The sequence below is a fragment of the Zonotrichia albicollis genome, chromosome 4 (genome assembly GCF_047830755.1).
Source record: "Zonotrichia albicollis isolate bZonAlb1 chromosome 4, bZonAlb1.hap1, whole genome shotgun sequence".
Taxonomy (NCBI): domain Eukaryota; kingdom Metazoa; phylum Chordata; class Aves; order Passeriformes; family Passerellidae; genus Zonotrichia; species Zonotrichia albicollis.
The window spans coordinates 27524813-27539307 of record NC_133822.1 but is presented as its reverse complement, the minus strand read 5'-3'; the positions used below and the strand labels follow the sequence as shown (position 1 = coordinate 27539307).

The window sequence follows — 14495 nt, the reverse complement described above, 5'->3', positions numbered from 1 at the left end:
GAGACAGAGCTATTGACAGTAAATGTTAAAGGTGGAGATAGAAAGGTGTTTGCACAGCAGCTCACAGCAGAAAAATGACTGTGGGACTCAAATCTGGAAGGGAGCAGGCTCCACCCACAATTTTCCTTCCTGGAGAACCGGTGCTCTGGTACATCAGGGAGGAGTTTATGCACAAAGGAGCTGTCCTAGTTGCTGGAATTGTGTATGTTAACGACCTGATCATTTCCCTGAGCTCAACACACCACACAGGCTGCCTCCTGTCTGCTGGAAATCACTGCTGGCTGTCACATGGAAAAGGAACTGCAGTGAGCTTCATCAGGAATTACAGTAAATTATTAAACAGCCACTAGGTATTTTCTGTGTTGATTAGTGTTACAGATTTCGGTCACTCACACAGAGGATGGAGGCAAAGTAATTTTCAGTTGCATTCACAGTCTTTGGAAAGTGGTGAGTCACAGGGACCTGCTGAAGCCAGAACCTGTTACCTGCTCATCCCCAGCACAGCTTCACCAAAAATGTTCTGAAGCAATTGTGACTGGAATGGAAGGCCAGAGATCAGCCTTTCACTCACCAAAAACCTCCCAAACTTCTCTCATGCTGCTGAAGTTACCAGCAGCCAGAAGAACATCAGCCTGATTTGCATTTTAAGGCATTTTAAAGACAATTGCATGATGGAATGACAGTTGACTCAATTTATTTTTTTAAATATTAACTTGAAACCTCTTACAGCATAACAAAAATAGGCATCCCAATTAAAAAGAGCCCCAAAAGTGTTTGCATGAACAAGAAAAATAAGACAAAATTGGGGATGCATTTTTGAGAGTATTGTGGGATGATGGCTAAACAAGCAAATTTGGAATTCTGGAGTTCATGGAGAGGAGATACCAATTAGAAGTAGGCAACTGTCTCACAAGTAGTGTGAGATTGCTAGAGGGAAACACCACCTTCCCTAGGGCCTGCAGCAGGAAAACTCCTTGTGACAGATGGGAAAGCATTCAGGGAGAGCTGCAGAACTTACTGGACTTCTGGAAAGTTTGTCAGACTATGGAGTTAAAGAAGCTCAAGGCTAAAAGAACATTAAAAGGCAATTTGAGCTTGGTCTGTAAATTCTTCATGGCCCAGAGATTTCAGATAGTAGAGGACTGTACAAAGACAGAAAAATATCCAATACCTGGAAGATCTAATTATACAAATCCTTACTGGTGATAAAGAGCAGGATTAAACTTAGTCAATTTAGCTATCTAAAAATCCTGTATCTACTAGTTATCCTCACTAACACGTTGAAAGAGACATTTCCAGGGGGTTATTCATTCTACCTATCTTAAGATGGACGAAACTGCTTGGAAGCCTGGCTTGATTAATTTTTTTGACATTATTCTGGAAGATGAGTTTACAGAAGTCGTTTATCCAGCCGAAATTTGCCAGTGGGATTTATCTACTCCAAATGTGCTTTTTTTTTTAAAGTTGGCAGTTGATCAAGGAAATGTCTTGAGATGCAGCAGAACACCCATTACTTGTGATTTTAAAATTGGCAAGGGAGCTTGTGGAACATAAGCAACAGTGGGAAGAGTGGGAAGCTAGGTCTGCACAGCTGGCCAAACTGAGGACCCTAGGAGAACAAAAATCTTCAAAAACCTGATTTATCTGGGAAACAGGTGAGGCTGCAGTCCCAGAAGATTTGCACCAACATCAGTTTTCTTAGAATCATTAGGCTGGAAAAAACTCTTTAAGGTCATGGAGTCCAATCATTCCACTAGCACTGTCAACCCAAGTCCCCAAGTGCCACATCCACACAGCTCTGAAATCCCTCCAGGGATGGAGATTTCACCACTGCCCTGGGTACCCTCTGCCAGTGCTTGGCAGCTCTTTCAGTGAAGAAATTTCTCCTAATATCCAACCTAAACCTCCCCTGGTGCCACTTGAGGCTGCTTCCTCTAACCCTATTGCTTGTTATCTGTGAGCAGAAATCAACCCCCACCTGTTTTCAGTCTCTTTCCAGATACAGATAAAGAGCAACAAGGTCCCCCCTGAGCCTCTTTTACTCCAGGCTGAATTTCCCCCAGCTCCCTCAGCCCCTCCTGCTGCTCCAGCCCCTCAGTGTCTGTCTTGTGAGGGCCCAGAACTGGACACAAGATTCAAGTTGCGGCCCCAGCAGTGCCAGCCCAGGGGACAGTCACTGCCCTGGCCCTGCTGCCACACCATGGCTGGCACCATTGGCCTCCTGCCCCCCTGGGCACGCCTGGCTCCTGTCCAGCCGCTGTCCCCAGCACCCTCAGGGCCTTTCCCATCTTTCCAGCCCCTCTGCCCCAGCCTGGAGCTGCAGGGGGTTGGCATGATGCAAGCATACATTATCCCAGCATGGCAAGCTGATCATGCTCACTGAGCAGTCAGAAAACACAAACCAACAGCTGCACATCAAAACTCACACGATGCTTTTCTCCAGTTATATCACCCTCTGCCATTCAGGACTGCAGGGGACAAACATGTGGCCTTCTTCCTTCCCTACCTCTTCCAATAAATGCCTGATTATACAGCTGCTGCATAATAGCTGCTGATGCCAGTGGAACTGTGCAGTGATTGCATAATCACTCCAGAGAATGGGAATCTCTGGGCAAAGCCTCATCCCAGCACCACCTGCCTAGTCCTCATCTCTCAGGTTCTGTGGGCTCAGAGAGCCAGTGCTGGTAGCAGCACTAAAGAGGTGAAAATTATTTTTGTATGTAACAGGCTTCCAACTTTTTGTGTGGAAGCGCTGTGAGATTATAGCGGACAAGAGAGCATCCAGCAATGGGCTCTGTTACAGTGTGTGCATGTAAAAGCTGTTGTGGAATGAATCATCCTGAATTCTTACAGCCTTTCTGCTTCTCCACTGTTAAGGTGGCCACGTGATAGCTGCAGTTATTACTGGGCACCTCTAAGAAGCTTAAATTTCTGTCATTAAAAAATGAGCATATAATAGATGCACAATATGAAATGTGCACATAGATGCGAAAAAAAAAAAAAAAGGAAAAAGGAGGGCAAATAATGAAAAGTAACCTAGGACAAAATAAGAATAACCCACCAACTGGCAGTCATAATGGTACACAACAAAAAATTTCCACACTTTGTAAATTATCATTCAAACCATGCCATACCAAGAGGAATTCCTCAGTTCTGTGACACCAGCCAAGCACTGTTTTTCTTTCTCTGTGACTGAAGAAAGGCTGCTCTGCAGGGATCATACACGGCCACTGAGCCATGCCCAAAGTTCCTGTTGCAGCCAAAGGACATTCGATGCCCCAGCATACCCATATCTAGATGCAGCTGTGAGACAATTTAAAAGTAATAAAACAGTCACAGTTCCAGCACTGGCGTCAAAACATGTTTCTGTGTAAAACTAGCCATACAGCTCAGATAACCACAGAAGAAAAATTGTTTTCTTGCCTTTTGTACTCTGCTAAAATTGCCCAGGGTCCTTGGCCTCTTCTCTTTCCACATCACAGCACACCTCAATTTCTCCCATCACTTTTTTACATGGGAAAGGCGGGGAGGAAAGAGGGAGGAATCATTTCTGCATATAATTGCCTTTCTAACATTGTTTCCAGTGTGTAGTGCTGTAACCTGTGATGGTGTTGTGGGTGTTGCCCTTCTGCTCCCAACTGCAAAGAAATGAACTTAAAAGCTATTTATTGCTTGGATGATTATGTGCAATAAACATAGACTGGATCTACAATAGGAAGCCAAACAGGAACCATATTAAATTTCAAAGGCTCTATTAGTCCTATTGATTTTAGCTGTTGATACTTTTGTTAAGGTTAAAAAGCAGTTCTGTGTTGTTTATAGAAGTATCTTCAGAAACTTATTTTACAATAAATAGTTTAAATTTTCCTGCTGCTAGAAAGGTCACAAAAATTCAGTTGTGAAAAGAAAAACATACACAGAAAGAACAGTTGCAGGAAACATGACTGTTTTCATCCTACAATGAAAGCTCTCAACACAGTAATTACTACATCTTTTCTCTTGAGTTCTGACTCAGAAGACTAGCCCTCTTCATACTGAAAAGTGAGAGCAGAAAATAAAGCTCTTGGTAAAAGTAATAACTATTTCAAAAAATACTTTTTTTTGTATTTTATGTATTTTATTGTCAGAAATGACAGAATCTCCTGTATTGTACAGAGGTAACTAAAAAAGCTAATTTAACTTGCACTAAATATGCAGCTCTGGGCTAAATCGCAGGTTTGGTGCTCAAAACTTGAGTGCTGAAACAGATTCCTCCCTCCTAAATAGATGGTTGTGCAGCTGGAGCAATTTGAACCTCTGGCAAGGCAGAGGGAAGCAGCACATGCATCTTGTCCCAGAAGATTGCTCATGCTCAGGAGAGTGAAATGGAAATAAGAGAGGGAAGGTAGCTTCCTGAGCCAAATGAAGTGCAGAGGCTGAGGAGCAGTTCCAGCACCCAGAGGGGTTCCTGGTTGGTGGAGGCCAGCACAGCAATTGCGCACCTTCCTCCTCCTCCACCGTCCTGCCCCCTTTCTATGCAGCACCCACTCTCCGAGCAGGGGAACAAGAGCCTGGAGTATTTCTTAGTGATCCAGCTGGGATCCAGTTCAAGCAATATACTCATTTGATCTGCTTTGTAAACCAACACTGCCACATTCTTTCAATCTGGGACAAACTCTTGGTCTGCTTCTGAAATCTCAGTGGCTTTCAGTTTTCTTGACTTCTGCGGGCTTCGAAGAAGTCAGCTCCTCAAAGCTCTGCAAGTGGTACCAAACATTCCAGTCTAATGTTTGGCTGACGCCTCTTTCCTTGCAGCATGTTTCAGCAGTTTAATTTCCATGCAAGTGGTTGGGTTTTAGCCTCTGTTGGACATCAAGACATGCTAGGCACCAATTTTAAGAGACTGAATTTTGCTGATGCCAAGATGTTAGGGCAAAAAGAGCAGAATATTCACCTGATGTAGGCTGGCCTGAGCTGCTGTTTAGCTCAGTAGATTATTCTTTAATTTTACACAGAAACAAAGCTGCACCTATATAAAAAACTGTCAAAAATTATATACAGGAATTGCAAGCCAGATAAATAGATAAATAAATAAGCACATGCCTTCCTTACATCTGGCCACATTTTTCCTCTACTCACTAATGTTTCTGTTCAGTTAATGCCGAGGTACAAACCACATTGTCCTGTATAACTGAGTTGCATTTACCCTCAGCTGTAACTTGCAAAAACCTGTTACAACACTGAGAATTGACCATCCCCATAGGTAAAGATACTGTGAGCTATACTGAGTGTAGCTTGCACAGCCAGCCTTTTAAATTGTCCTTCGTTTATAAATAAATAGATTTAAAAAATTGAAAATTACCAGATTGCTCTATAAGTGCTCTTCTTTCTGAATCAAGCAATACTGTTGAACCAAAGTTTTGGTGCTTGTAGGTATTTAAAAATCCCTGACAGTATTTTCAGTGCATTAGGAGACTATGTAAGTGGGGAAAGGCAGTGTCCTAATGAGCTACATTATAAATCACATGCCAAGTTTTACTGTTTTTTTTTTTTTAAACCTCACTTTCTAGAGGATCCGTTAAATTCAGATTGTCAGTCAGCACGAAAGGAGGCTTTTTTCTCCCATCATGTACCTGAATTTTAACACAGAAAGGCATGCTCTTGTAAAACCTCCTGTATTTCCACTGTGCTCTCCTCGATCTAAGATGAATGGTTTGGCACTGCTGTATAAGAACTCAGCACACATGGAGAATATTTGAGTGTCTGAGGGATGTCATAGCCACTCTCTAGGAACAGATTTTGAAAGCTGGTGACATCAGCTTTTGGGAAATTGGGAAGAGCTGGAATCAGAGATAGCTCAGTCCTTACCACTGATGCAGAAATAGTCCAAGTTCACAGCTTTTTTAAGAGTTTTTACAGCACTACCAAGAACAAATTGAGGATCAAGCCCTGCTCCAGCAAGTGCTCATCTATTACCCCACCCACAGGAACATGCAGCACCTCCTGGCATGTCATGAGCCTCAGGGATTCACATTTCCTGGAACTGAGTTTGTGAGACAGGGAGAAAAAAATCTAGGACTGCTCATGCAGATGTGGGATAAGAATCTGCTTCCTTTTTTAGAGGTAGCTGTGTTTGAGGAAATACCTACCGGCTTTGGGTTTTCCATCAGAATCTTTCAGGATGTTAGGGGTCTGTTATATGTGTTCATTAAATCTGGTCGTGAATAAACTTGAGGGAAGTTTTCTAACCAGAACATGGAGACTGCAGAAACCCTTCCACTTAGCGGTACTGGATTGTAAAACAGAGTTTCATATATTTATGTAGAAATTTGGATATTTGCATGTGGCAGTGTGAGAGTGAAGATGATGTTAAGAGAAATCTGCACTACTGCTGCACATTTTTGTAATTCTGTTTTTGGGGCCAGTGGGGCTTCTCATTTCCTAAGTTAGGCTTGGGACTCTGAGGTTCCTGCACTATCAGTTTCGTTTGGAGCCTGTCTGAGGAGGAGTAGAGTAGCTCCTCAGAGTTGTTTTCTGTTGACAATAAAGGACCCTGAGGTAACTCTCTAGAAATTAACCATTTTAGCATTCTGATGTCTGCATTTAGGTGGGATTAAGCCCACTTAGAGTATCTATGCTATTCAATTACACTACACACAACAATAAGTCTCCTTTCCAAAGCAACACACTTGGACCTTAAAGAAGCAGACAAAAATATTCTTTTGCCTCTAGCAATAGTTCCTCTGTTTTTAAATATCTTATTCTATGATAGGAGTGCAATGAAAGCTGTTTGGTCACTCCAGTTACATGAAAAAGATGTGAAAATGAGAACAGTCCCAAGTGGAATAATAAGTCTAGAGTTCTTCACATGATACCCACATTCAGCTTGGCATTATGATGCCTTGGGGTCTTGAAAAAACTTGAAAGCAGCTCAGACTGTTTACATAGCAAAACCAGGGTTGAGGGGTTTTTGACTCATACAAAGAAATTTTGGTTCAGGCGTATCAGCTGTTTAAGGACTGCCACATATTAGCAGGAAAATTCATCAACAATCAACCAGATGAATTTCAGCCTCAAGCCACATCTGTTTCAGGCAGCCTGGTAGTGACACAAGAGTTTCATAAATATCTGGAGAATTAGTAAGCCCAACTAATTTTCAGTTTTACTAGTAATGGGCAATCCACTCTTTTAAGAGATTTTGGAAGGCCTGGGGTGTTTTCAGTATTTTTCTGAAATAACCTTAAGAAGAGGAAGAAAACATTTCAGATCATGAAAAGTCAGACTTCAGCTCTTCAGTGAGGAAAAACACAGCTTTTCAGTGATCATCTTTCAGTTTATGTGCTCAAACCTTCATCTGTTCCTCCATTCAAAACTTATAAATCAAACTTTGAATGCTTCATATTTCCATTTAAAATAAAAACAAACCTCAGAAATTCTCCTGGATGTTTTTACTTCCCAGAACAATGTTCAGGAGTATCAACCAATTCAGGAACTACAAAATGAAAAACACTGCTACTAATTGAAAAATACTTGACTTTCCAGAGCATAGGATTACTTCAGAAACCATTATTTACAGTAGGTAATGTTTATTTATGTTAGCAACCCAAATGGTTTCAAATCACTACTCTTTGCAAGTGAGTATGGTAAAATATGGCCATTAGAAAAAAAATAGAGAAAATTGTATCCTGTGTGGTTTCATTCCTCTCCCACCCAACCCAGCTGATGGGACAAAATATGTATTTAATTTGTACTATTATAGATATTCCAGAGACTCTCTCTACAGGAAACCAGTTTTCCCTCCTAGCTTTGCTCTGTTGGCCAGGCAGCCACACTAATGGCAGAAGTTAAGCCAGCTGCTGTTTGAACGCCCGCAGTTCAGGGGAAGGAGCTGGATGAGGCCAGTCCTTGCCTGCTGCAGCTCTCCAGGCTCACTGCAAGTGCCAAACCTCCTCCTGCATCCCTTTGTAGGACAGGCCTTGGAGCCAAGCAGATCCTCAGCCTCACTTCCCAAAAGGGCAGCCAGATCTTTGGTAGTGTGACCATAGTGCTGTACCAAAACCAGTTCCTGACTGGTTGCAATTTGTTTCCCAGTTCTCTGGCTTCCAGATCACAGCACTGTCCTAGACTCAAGAGCAAACCAGTAAGTCTACCAGTGTGAAGCCCAAACACATCGTATAGGCAAAGTGTTCCTGTGAAAACCATCTCTGAACTCAATATTAGCAGCAAAAAGTCATGGAATCAAATTTAGAAGTAATTTAAAGAGGCAGAGAAAGCCCCTCCAGTGGTGTGATATCCCAATCTCATGGATGAGTGCACTCCAGAGGGGGGTACACAGCTATTGGTAATTAGAAGATCTTAGTATTGTTATCAGATTTATCTGGAAAATAAGCAGCAGTGGTGGTTAAATCTGTCAAGTCCTTGTCTGTCCCTCTGACACAGAGAGCAGCCCTGCACCTTCCCTGATCCACCAGCCTTCCTCTGCCGGGCAGCAGGCACCTGCCTGACATCTGCCAGCAGCTCTCTCTGCCCAAGCCAGCCTCTCCCGTGGGAACATGAGAGCTTTCCAAAGTGTCTAAAGTGCCTCCAAAACCAGGGAGCAGCTCTCAGAAGTGATGTGATGCCATGTGCAGTTCAGGTTATATCCCCTGAGCCCTTATGGGAGTTACACAAGTGTAGACTGGTCTGTAAAAAGTGAGATTCTTAAGAAATGTGGTTGTAGGAAACGGAAAGCTAGAAACTTCCACTGATACTGAAGGGTTTGATTTACAGCCTTGGAAGAAGCTTGGATTGATGTAAAAAAAATTACACAGACATTAAACAGAAAAATTATAAACTTCCGTTTCTCTAGTTGTAAGTAAGAATATACCTTAAGTAAGTAAGAAATGGTATTGGGTAAGATGGTGAAGGGCTTTATGTTGTAGCAATGTAATTGTACAGAGTAAGCTGAGTTTAGATGTTATCATAGACATATATGTGTGTACGTGTAATAATAGCCCATTGGATAAAAGTATCTGCAGTGGAGCAGAATTAAGTTAAGGTGATAGGCTACCAAAACAAAATAAACTTTGTGGCAATTTTCTATTGGATTGGAATGTTATATATTGCCTTGTAATGAAAAAATTTGTGACTACCTTGAGCTATGGCCGACTTCTTATGCCTCTAAAATCTCACAGTCTTTGAGGTTGATGTTTATCTTAGTAATAAATCGTTTTTAGCCTGACAGTAGTCCCATCCCTTCAAGTAAGGCATCGATAATAATTGTGGTGAACAATTTAAAAAGCAGACTTGCCAGCATTCATAACAAACTATTCAGATGGAAACTTCTTTAAAACTGCTTCACAAGTTGTTTTTTTTCTAATAAGTCATTCTAGTAATCCATTGTAAACAGTCAATGCTGGGACGTCTGAGACAGCTGACAGCAATCACCTTTTTACACAGGATGCCCTTAGGTGATAATTAGCTCCCATTACACAGACAAGCGATTCAGCTGTGAAAGTAAGCACATGCCTGGTCCCCAGCTGCATTTCCTAGGTGGAAGGGAAAACAGCCTGACAGGTGACATTCACACCTTGTGTCTGAACTCACAGACACTGTGCTGATGTTAGCTCGTTGCAGCGAGAGCAAACACACTGCCCTGAGCATAATGCAAGGGAAATTTAAATAATTCAAATGCTTTCTTCCCACCTGCAAAGCAACATTGTTTAACTCTGGTGAATCACGCGTGCATTGCACATTTATTCCATTTAAACCTTAACGCCATCCTGAGGTATTTGCTTTCAAACATATTTTGACATTTCTCTCCATTTTTGCAGAATTGTCAGCTACAGGAGGACAACACTTGAGTTGAAATTTCAGGCTGTTTCCCAAGTTGAACATGTCCAGTGCCTGACTTTTGTGTAAACTCTTAAGCGCCAGATGTCAGTCTTCCCTGAGCCAGCTATTATTTAGAAATATTAGCAGAGGCTGTCAGTGATGGTGGTCATTTTTAGCAGTGGCTGTGACAAAATTGATTTGCCACCACTTAAGGTCCTCCTCCCATCTGAACCTCATGCAGGTGCTGGGATGCATTTCCCAGCTAGACCATAGGAGAATTTGTGATCCATCAAAAGTGAGGTAATTCAGCCTTGGGATGAAAATAGAGGCAAATCCAATGCTCCTTTATGGCAAGAAGGCAGCAGCCTGGACCATTGCTTAATGCTCAGTTGTTCCTTGTCAGTTCAAAAAATCCTGAACATTCAATCTCTTTGGTATTGAACCAACCTGAAGCAAATTTTTCTTTTTGTTGAAGTTTCCTCTGCATTGGAAAAACCTGAATCATTCAGCTATTTTGATGTTCTCCCAAAAGAAAAGACGAGGAGCCCCACCTAAAAAGTCAAGTCTGAGACTTTCCACTTTCTTTCACGCAAACAAGGTGGCCAAATTGAGATTGAACAAGTGGCATTCACTCTGGAATTTTGTAACTTTCAAGAATTAGTATTGGTAATGCAAGGAACCTTTCACTATATACTTTGGATATAATGTTACATGCTCTGTATAATATAGCCATAGGAGTCTACAGATTCCAAACGATGAAAATTATTTCCCTGCTCTTTGGCAGACCCGCAGGCAGAGGGATTCGATTAAATTCCATTTCTATTTCTTTCTGGTTTGAGATATATTTAGACATTTAGTGCTTGTCCTGCAATTAATTTCTCATGTCCTCCCTTTCAATCTGGTGAGGCTTTTACAAAGTCTTGTGCATCATGCTTTGTCCTCCCTTGTCCTTCCATTTCTGGGCAAGGAGGGCACATTCCTATTTCCTGTAACAATAGGTGTAGCCACCAAGGGCTTCCTGTTGCAGAAATCTGTTTGTTAGCCTGGCATCCCAGCTCTGTCTGTGCCAGAGACAGCAAAAGCTTTTCTCCCAGTCACAGTGAGCAGACTGGAAAGCAGATGCAGATCACAGCAGGCCTGCTCAGATCAGTGTAGTGTCATTTTATGCCAGAGTAAAACCTGAACAGTTGCAGAGGTTGTTTGCTTTCATGTGAAGTGTGAGCCACAACTCATGTAAGTCTTGGTCCAGGATGCATCTGAGGTCTGAGGGGACTGTGGTGATCCATGGCACTTTTTAACCAGAGGCCTTGTAATGGTTAATGTGGCAGCTGTTTACCTCATTTGTTAGAAAAATGGCAGAAATCTCTGGAAAAACTTGCCTCCAGAGGCTCTGAATCATTCCTTCATTACTAACGGATGGCATTTGATTCCAGCAGAACTGAGCTACCAAGCAATTACTGTCAAAGAGGAGGCAATCTTTTTGTTGTCTGCTGCCTTGTCAAGCAATGAGAATCACAGAATCACAGAATGATTTGGGTGGGAAGAGACATTAGAGCTTATCCAGTTCCACGCCTTGCATGGGCAGGGACACCTTCCACTAGACCAGGCTGCTCCAAGCTCTGTCCATCCTGGCCTTGGACACTTCCAGGGATGGGGAAGCCACAGCTTTTCTGGGCAATCTGTGCCAGGGCCCTACCACCCTCATGATAAAGAATTTCTTCCCAATATCTGATCTGAAGGTCCCCCCCTGCTGATGTGGCTTTCCTGGGTGCTTTTCATTGAGCACTCTGGGGTGCTGTGCAGTGACCATAACCTCTGACAGGGAAAAGGAGCAACCTGAGCCACCTCCAGAGCACAGGCTTCAGCTCTAAGTGCATTAAAACCCTGCAGAAGTGACCAGAAGTGACAAACACAGGGTTTCTGTTGCCAAGCACACTGTGTTGGGGGACTGGAATATAACACTCTTGCACATGGAAATTAGCATTCATCTCTCTTAGGAGAATGTAGGTATTTTTATGGGATCCTGCTATTGCAAAATGATGTGAAGAAGTACCTCTCAACCTTACTGGTCCAGCCCCAGTCAATCAATCAATCAATCAATCACATACCTCACTTCATTTATTGTAGGGGAAGAGGACCTTTTAGCTTAGCAACTGTCCTGTCAGGGTTCGGTTTCATGGAGAAGCTGTGGATTTGGCCCAGACTCATCCAGCTTGGAAAATGCAGGGTAAATACTCCCTACTTGCTGTAAGAGGCTTCCAGAGCTGAGTGGGGTCTGGCTCTGCTGTCCACATCCTCCCACTCATCCTCCCATGGCTTTAGACAGAGGAGAAGAATTGGCAGGAAATCAGAGCTACTCACAGGAGTGGTATGTCAGCTTCTGTGCTGCAGACAAATTCATGAACTTTGCTATGGTCCTCTCTGGCTGACAGTACTGTGAAAAATGCCTCAGTGTGAATTAAGATAACACTGTTGTGCTATGGCTCTGGTGGCTGCATACCCAACCTTGCATTGTCCAGCACGTGGGTCCAAGAACTCCAGTAACTCTCACTTTGGTGACACTCTTGATTTTACCTTAACCCGAAGAAGGACCTGGCCAGCGGCAACTTGGGGACACAAAGGTAAAAAGTAACTGGCTGATAGGTCTGACATGTTTAAAATTACAGTCTGTCCTGGGACACACAAATGCCTGCTCTATCTCCTTCATCTCTAAACATTTATTTAAAAGCAAAGATAGATAAATAAATGAAACTGTATCCTGTCAAACAGTCTAGTGATTTAAACTATGTAGATAGCAGATTAATAAAGCATTTCACAGGAGGGGAAGCACATGTGGCAATCTACAAAAGAGGTGAAACAACTGGAAGTGCTGGGAATGACAGAGGTGCCTGCCAGCCATGATATGCACTCATAGTGTGCAGTTTCTTTCTCCCCAGGTGTTTTTTTAATTAGTTATAGCTGAGTCTCCTGAGACTCTCTCCTAGATATGAACAACTAATTTTAAACTTCATCTGTGTGCAGACCTTACATGAGGCAGGTTTGCATGTTGTGTTAATATGCATTTCTACCTATATCAAAAAAGGACAAGTGACACAACAAAACAATTTTTTTGGTTTTGTATTTCTAACATGAAAAATGCTGTGTAGGCTACTTGATTATTAGAAAGGAGTTAGCTGTCAAACCTTGGCAGGTCTCATGTGACTGAGTATTGGGTGAAGGTTTAACCCTAAGAGTTGTAAGAAAATCTCTGGTTTCTGTCAGGAGGTCCTCCCTGGCTGACAGTACTATGAAAAATGCCTCAGTGTGAATTAAAATAACACTGTTGTGCTGTGGCTCTGGTGGCTGCATATCCAGCCTTGCAGTGTCCAGCATCTTGCACTTGTTACCTGCTTGAGCAAACAGATGTATTTCTTTAATTTGTTACTATGATTAGTGATCATAGTCTGCCTCAAAACATTCCCTAGCTGGACTTTCAGCCCAGCCCCCTGCACCCTGCCATAGTTGTCTGTGGATGGACCCCACAGCCTGCACACCCTGCACAAGATTAAAGCAGCAGATTTAAAGCAGCTGTAATGTCCAGAAAGTGCTGCAAGCAAAAAGCTTAGTAATACTTGCAACACTTCTGTAAGGAAAGCACATAAATATATTATTTATCCATGTATATGTGTGAAAATAGAAGTACATTTTCTCATCACAGGAAAGGAATAGGGATCAGAGTAAGCAGCCAGGACCAGTTTAATATGAACAGGGAGAAACAAGCTTAGCCTCCCACTCTGGCTATGCAGAATCAAACAAGAGAAGGAGAATGCAGCCATCAATAGCACACACAAGGTCATACCAGATCGAACAGAACTAACAAAGGAAGGTAGAAGCCTCTTAACACCTCCTCTTTCTTCCTCATGCTTTTCCTTCTTCTTTCTTGCCTCCCGAGATTAAATCTGCAGCTGGAAATACTACAAGTTTTTCTTGACAGGAAATACTTTTGTGTTGGGTGTTCCTGAAACATGATGGAAACCATTTGTGCTTTATGTCTTCCAGAAAATTATATTGATGTGCCTCAAGATGGGAGAGGTAAGACCAGACTTCAAGGAGCAGCTTTCAAGAAAATCTACTAAATTACAAGAGCTGAAAAAATTATGGATAAGTAGGAGAGAGAAAGACTACAAGAGGAATATTGAGCAAGTCACCTGAAGACAGACACCATTCAAACAGCTTCTACAGGCAAATGATATAGAAAGAGTCTCCAGGAGAAAGTAGTCTGTAAGCAATATTTAAATTCTAGACTGACACTGTTATCTCTGAAAGGAAGCATCATATTTGTGAAAATGCTCAATAGGAAGAAAATTATGTTGCTCTGGCAAATCCACACAAAGGTGGGAAATGACCCACCTTTGACAAGACAAACCTTTGGTAGATAACTTTTCTTTGCCTCCCCATCCATCAATTGCCATTTGAGCCTAATCTCAGCCTAAGTGTCAGAATCCTGAATGTGAGTTTTTCCAAAGTTCTCTGGTTAACATTTTGTCACAATAGCGTAGATGCTGGTAATCCACATCACTGTTAACCATATGGTCCTATGCATTGCAAAGGTAAGCAGAGCCCTTTCATTGAGTCAGACTGCAGGCTAACTTCAACCATAATGCACATTTTTAGATCACTGGCAATGACTCTGCTAAGACTATCCAAGCCCATCTTAAATTTAG

General features: G+C 42.3%; 1 protein-coding gene across 5 annotated transcripts in view; it reads left to right on the top strand.

Moving 5' to 3' along the window:
- SHISAL1 (shisa like 1) overlaps positions 1-13993 on the top strand; it is a 70878-nt gene extending 56885 nt beyond the window's left edge. For all 5 annotated transcript variants that reach the window (XM_074539248.1, XM_074539246.1, XM_074539247.1 and 2 more), the window contains one exon: positions 13831-13993. Coding sequence is in view for 1 of the 5 variants with exons in the window: in XM_005496397.4 (XP_005496454.1) it covers position 13831 (1 nt within the window). In the remaining 4 variants the exon portion in view is untranslated. The remainder of the gene's footprint in view (positions 1-13830) is intronic.
- The last annotated feature ends 502 nt before the right edge of the window (positions 13994-14495 follow it).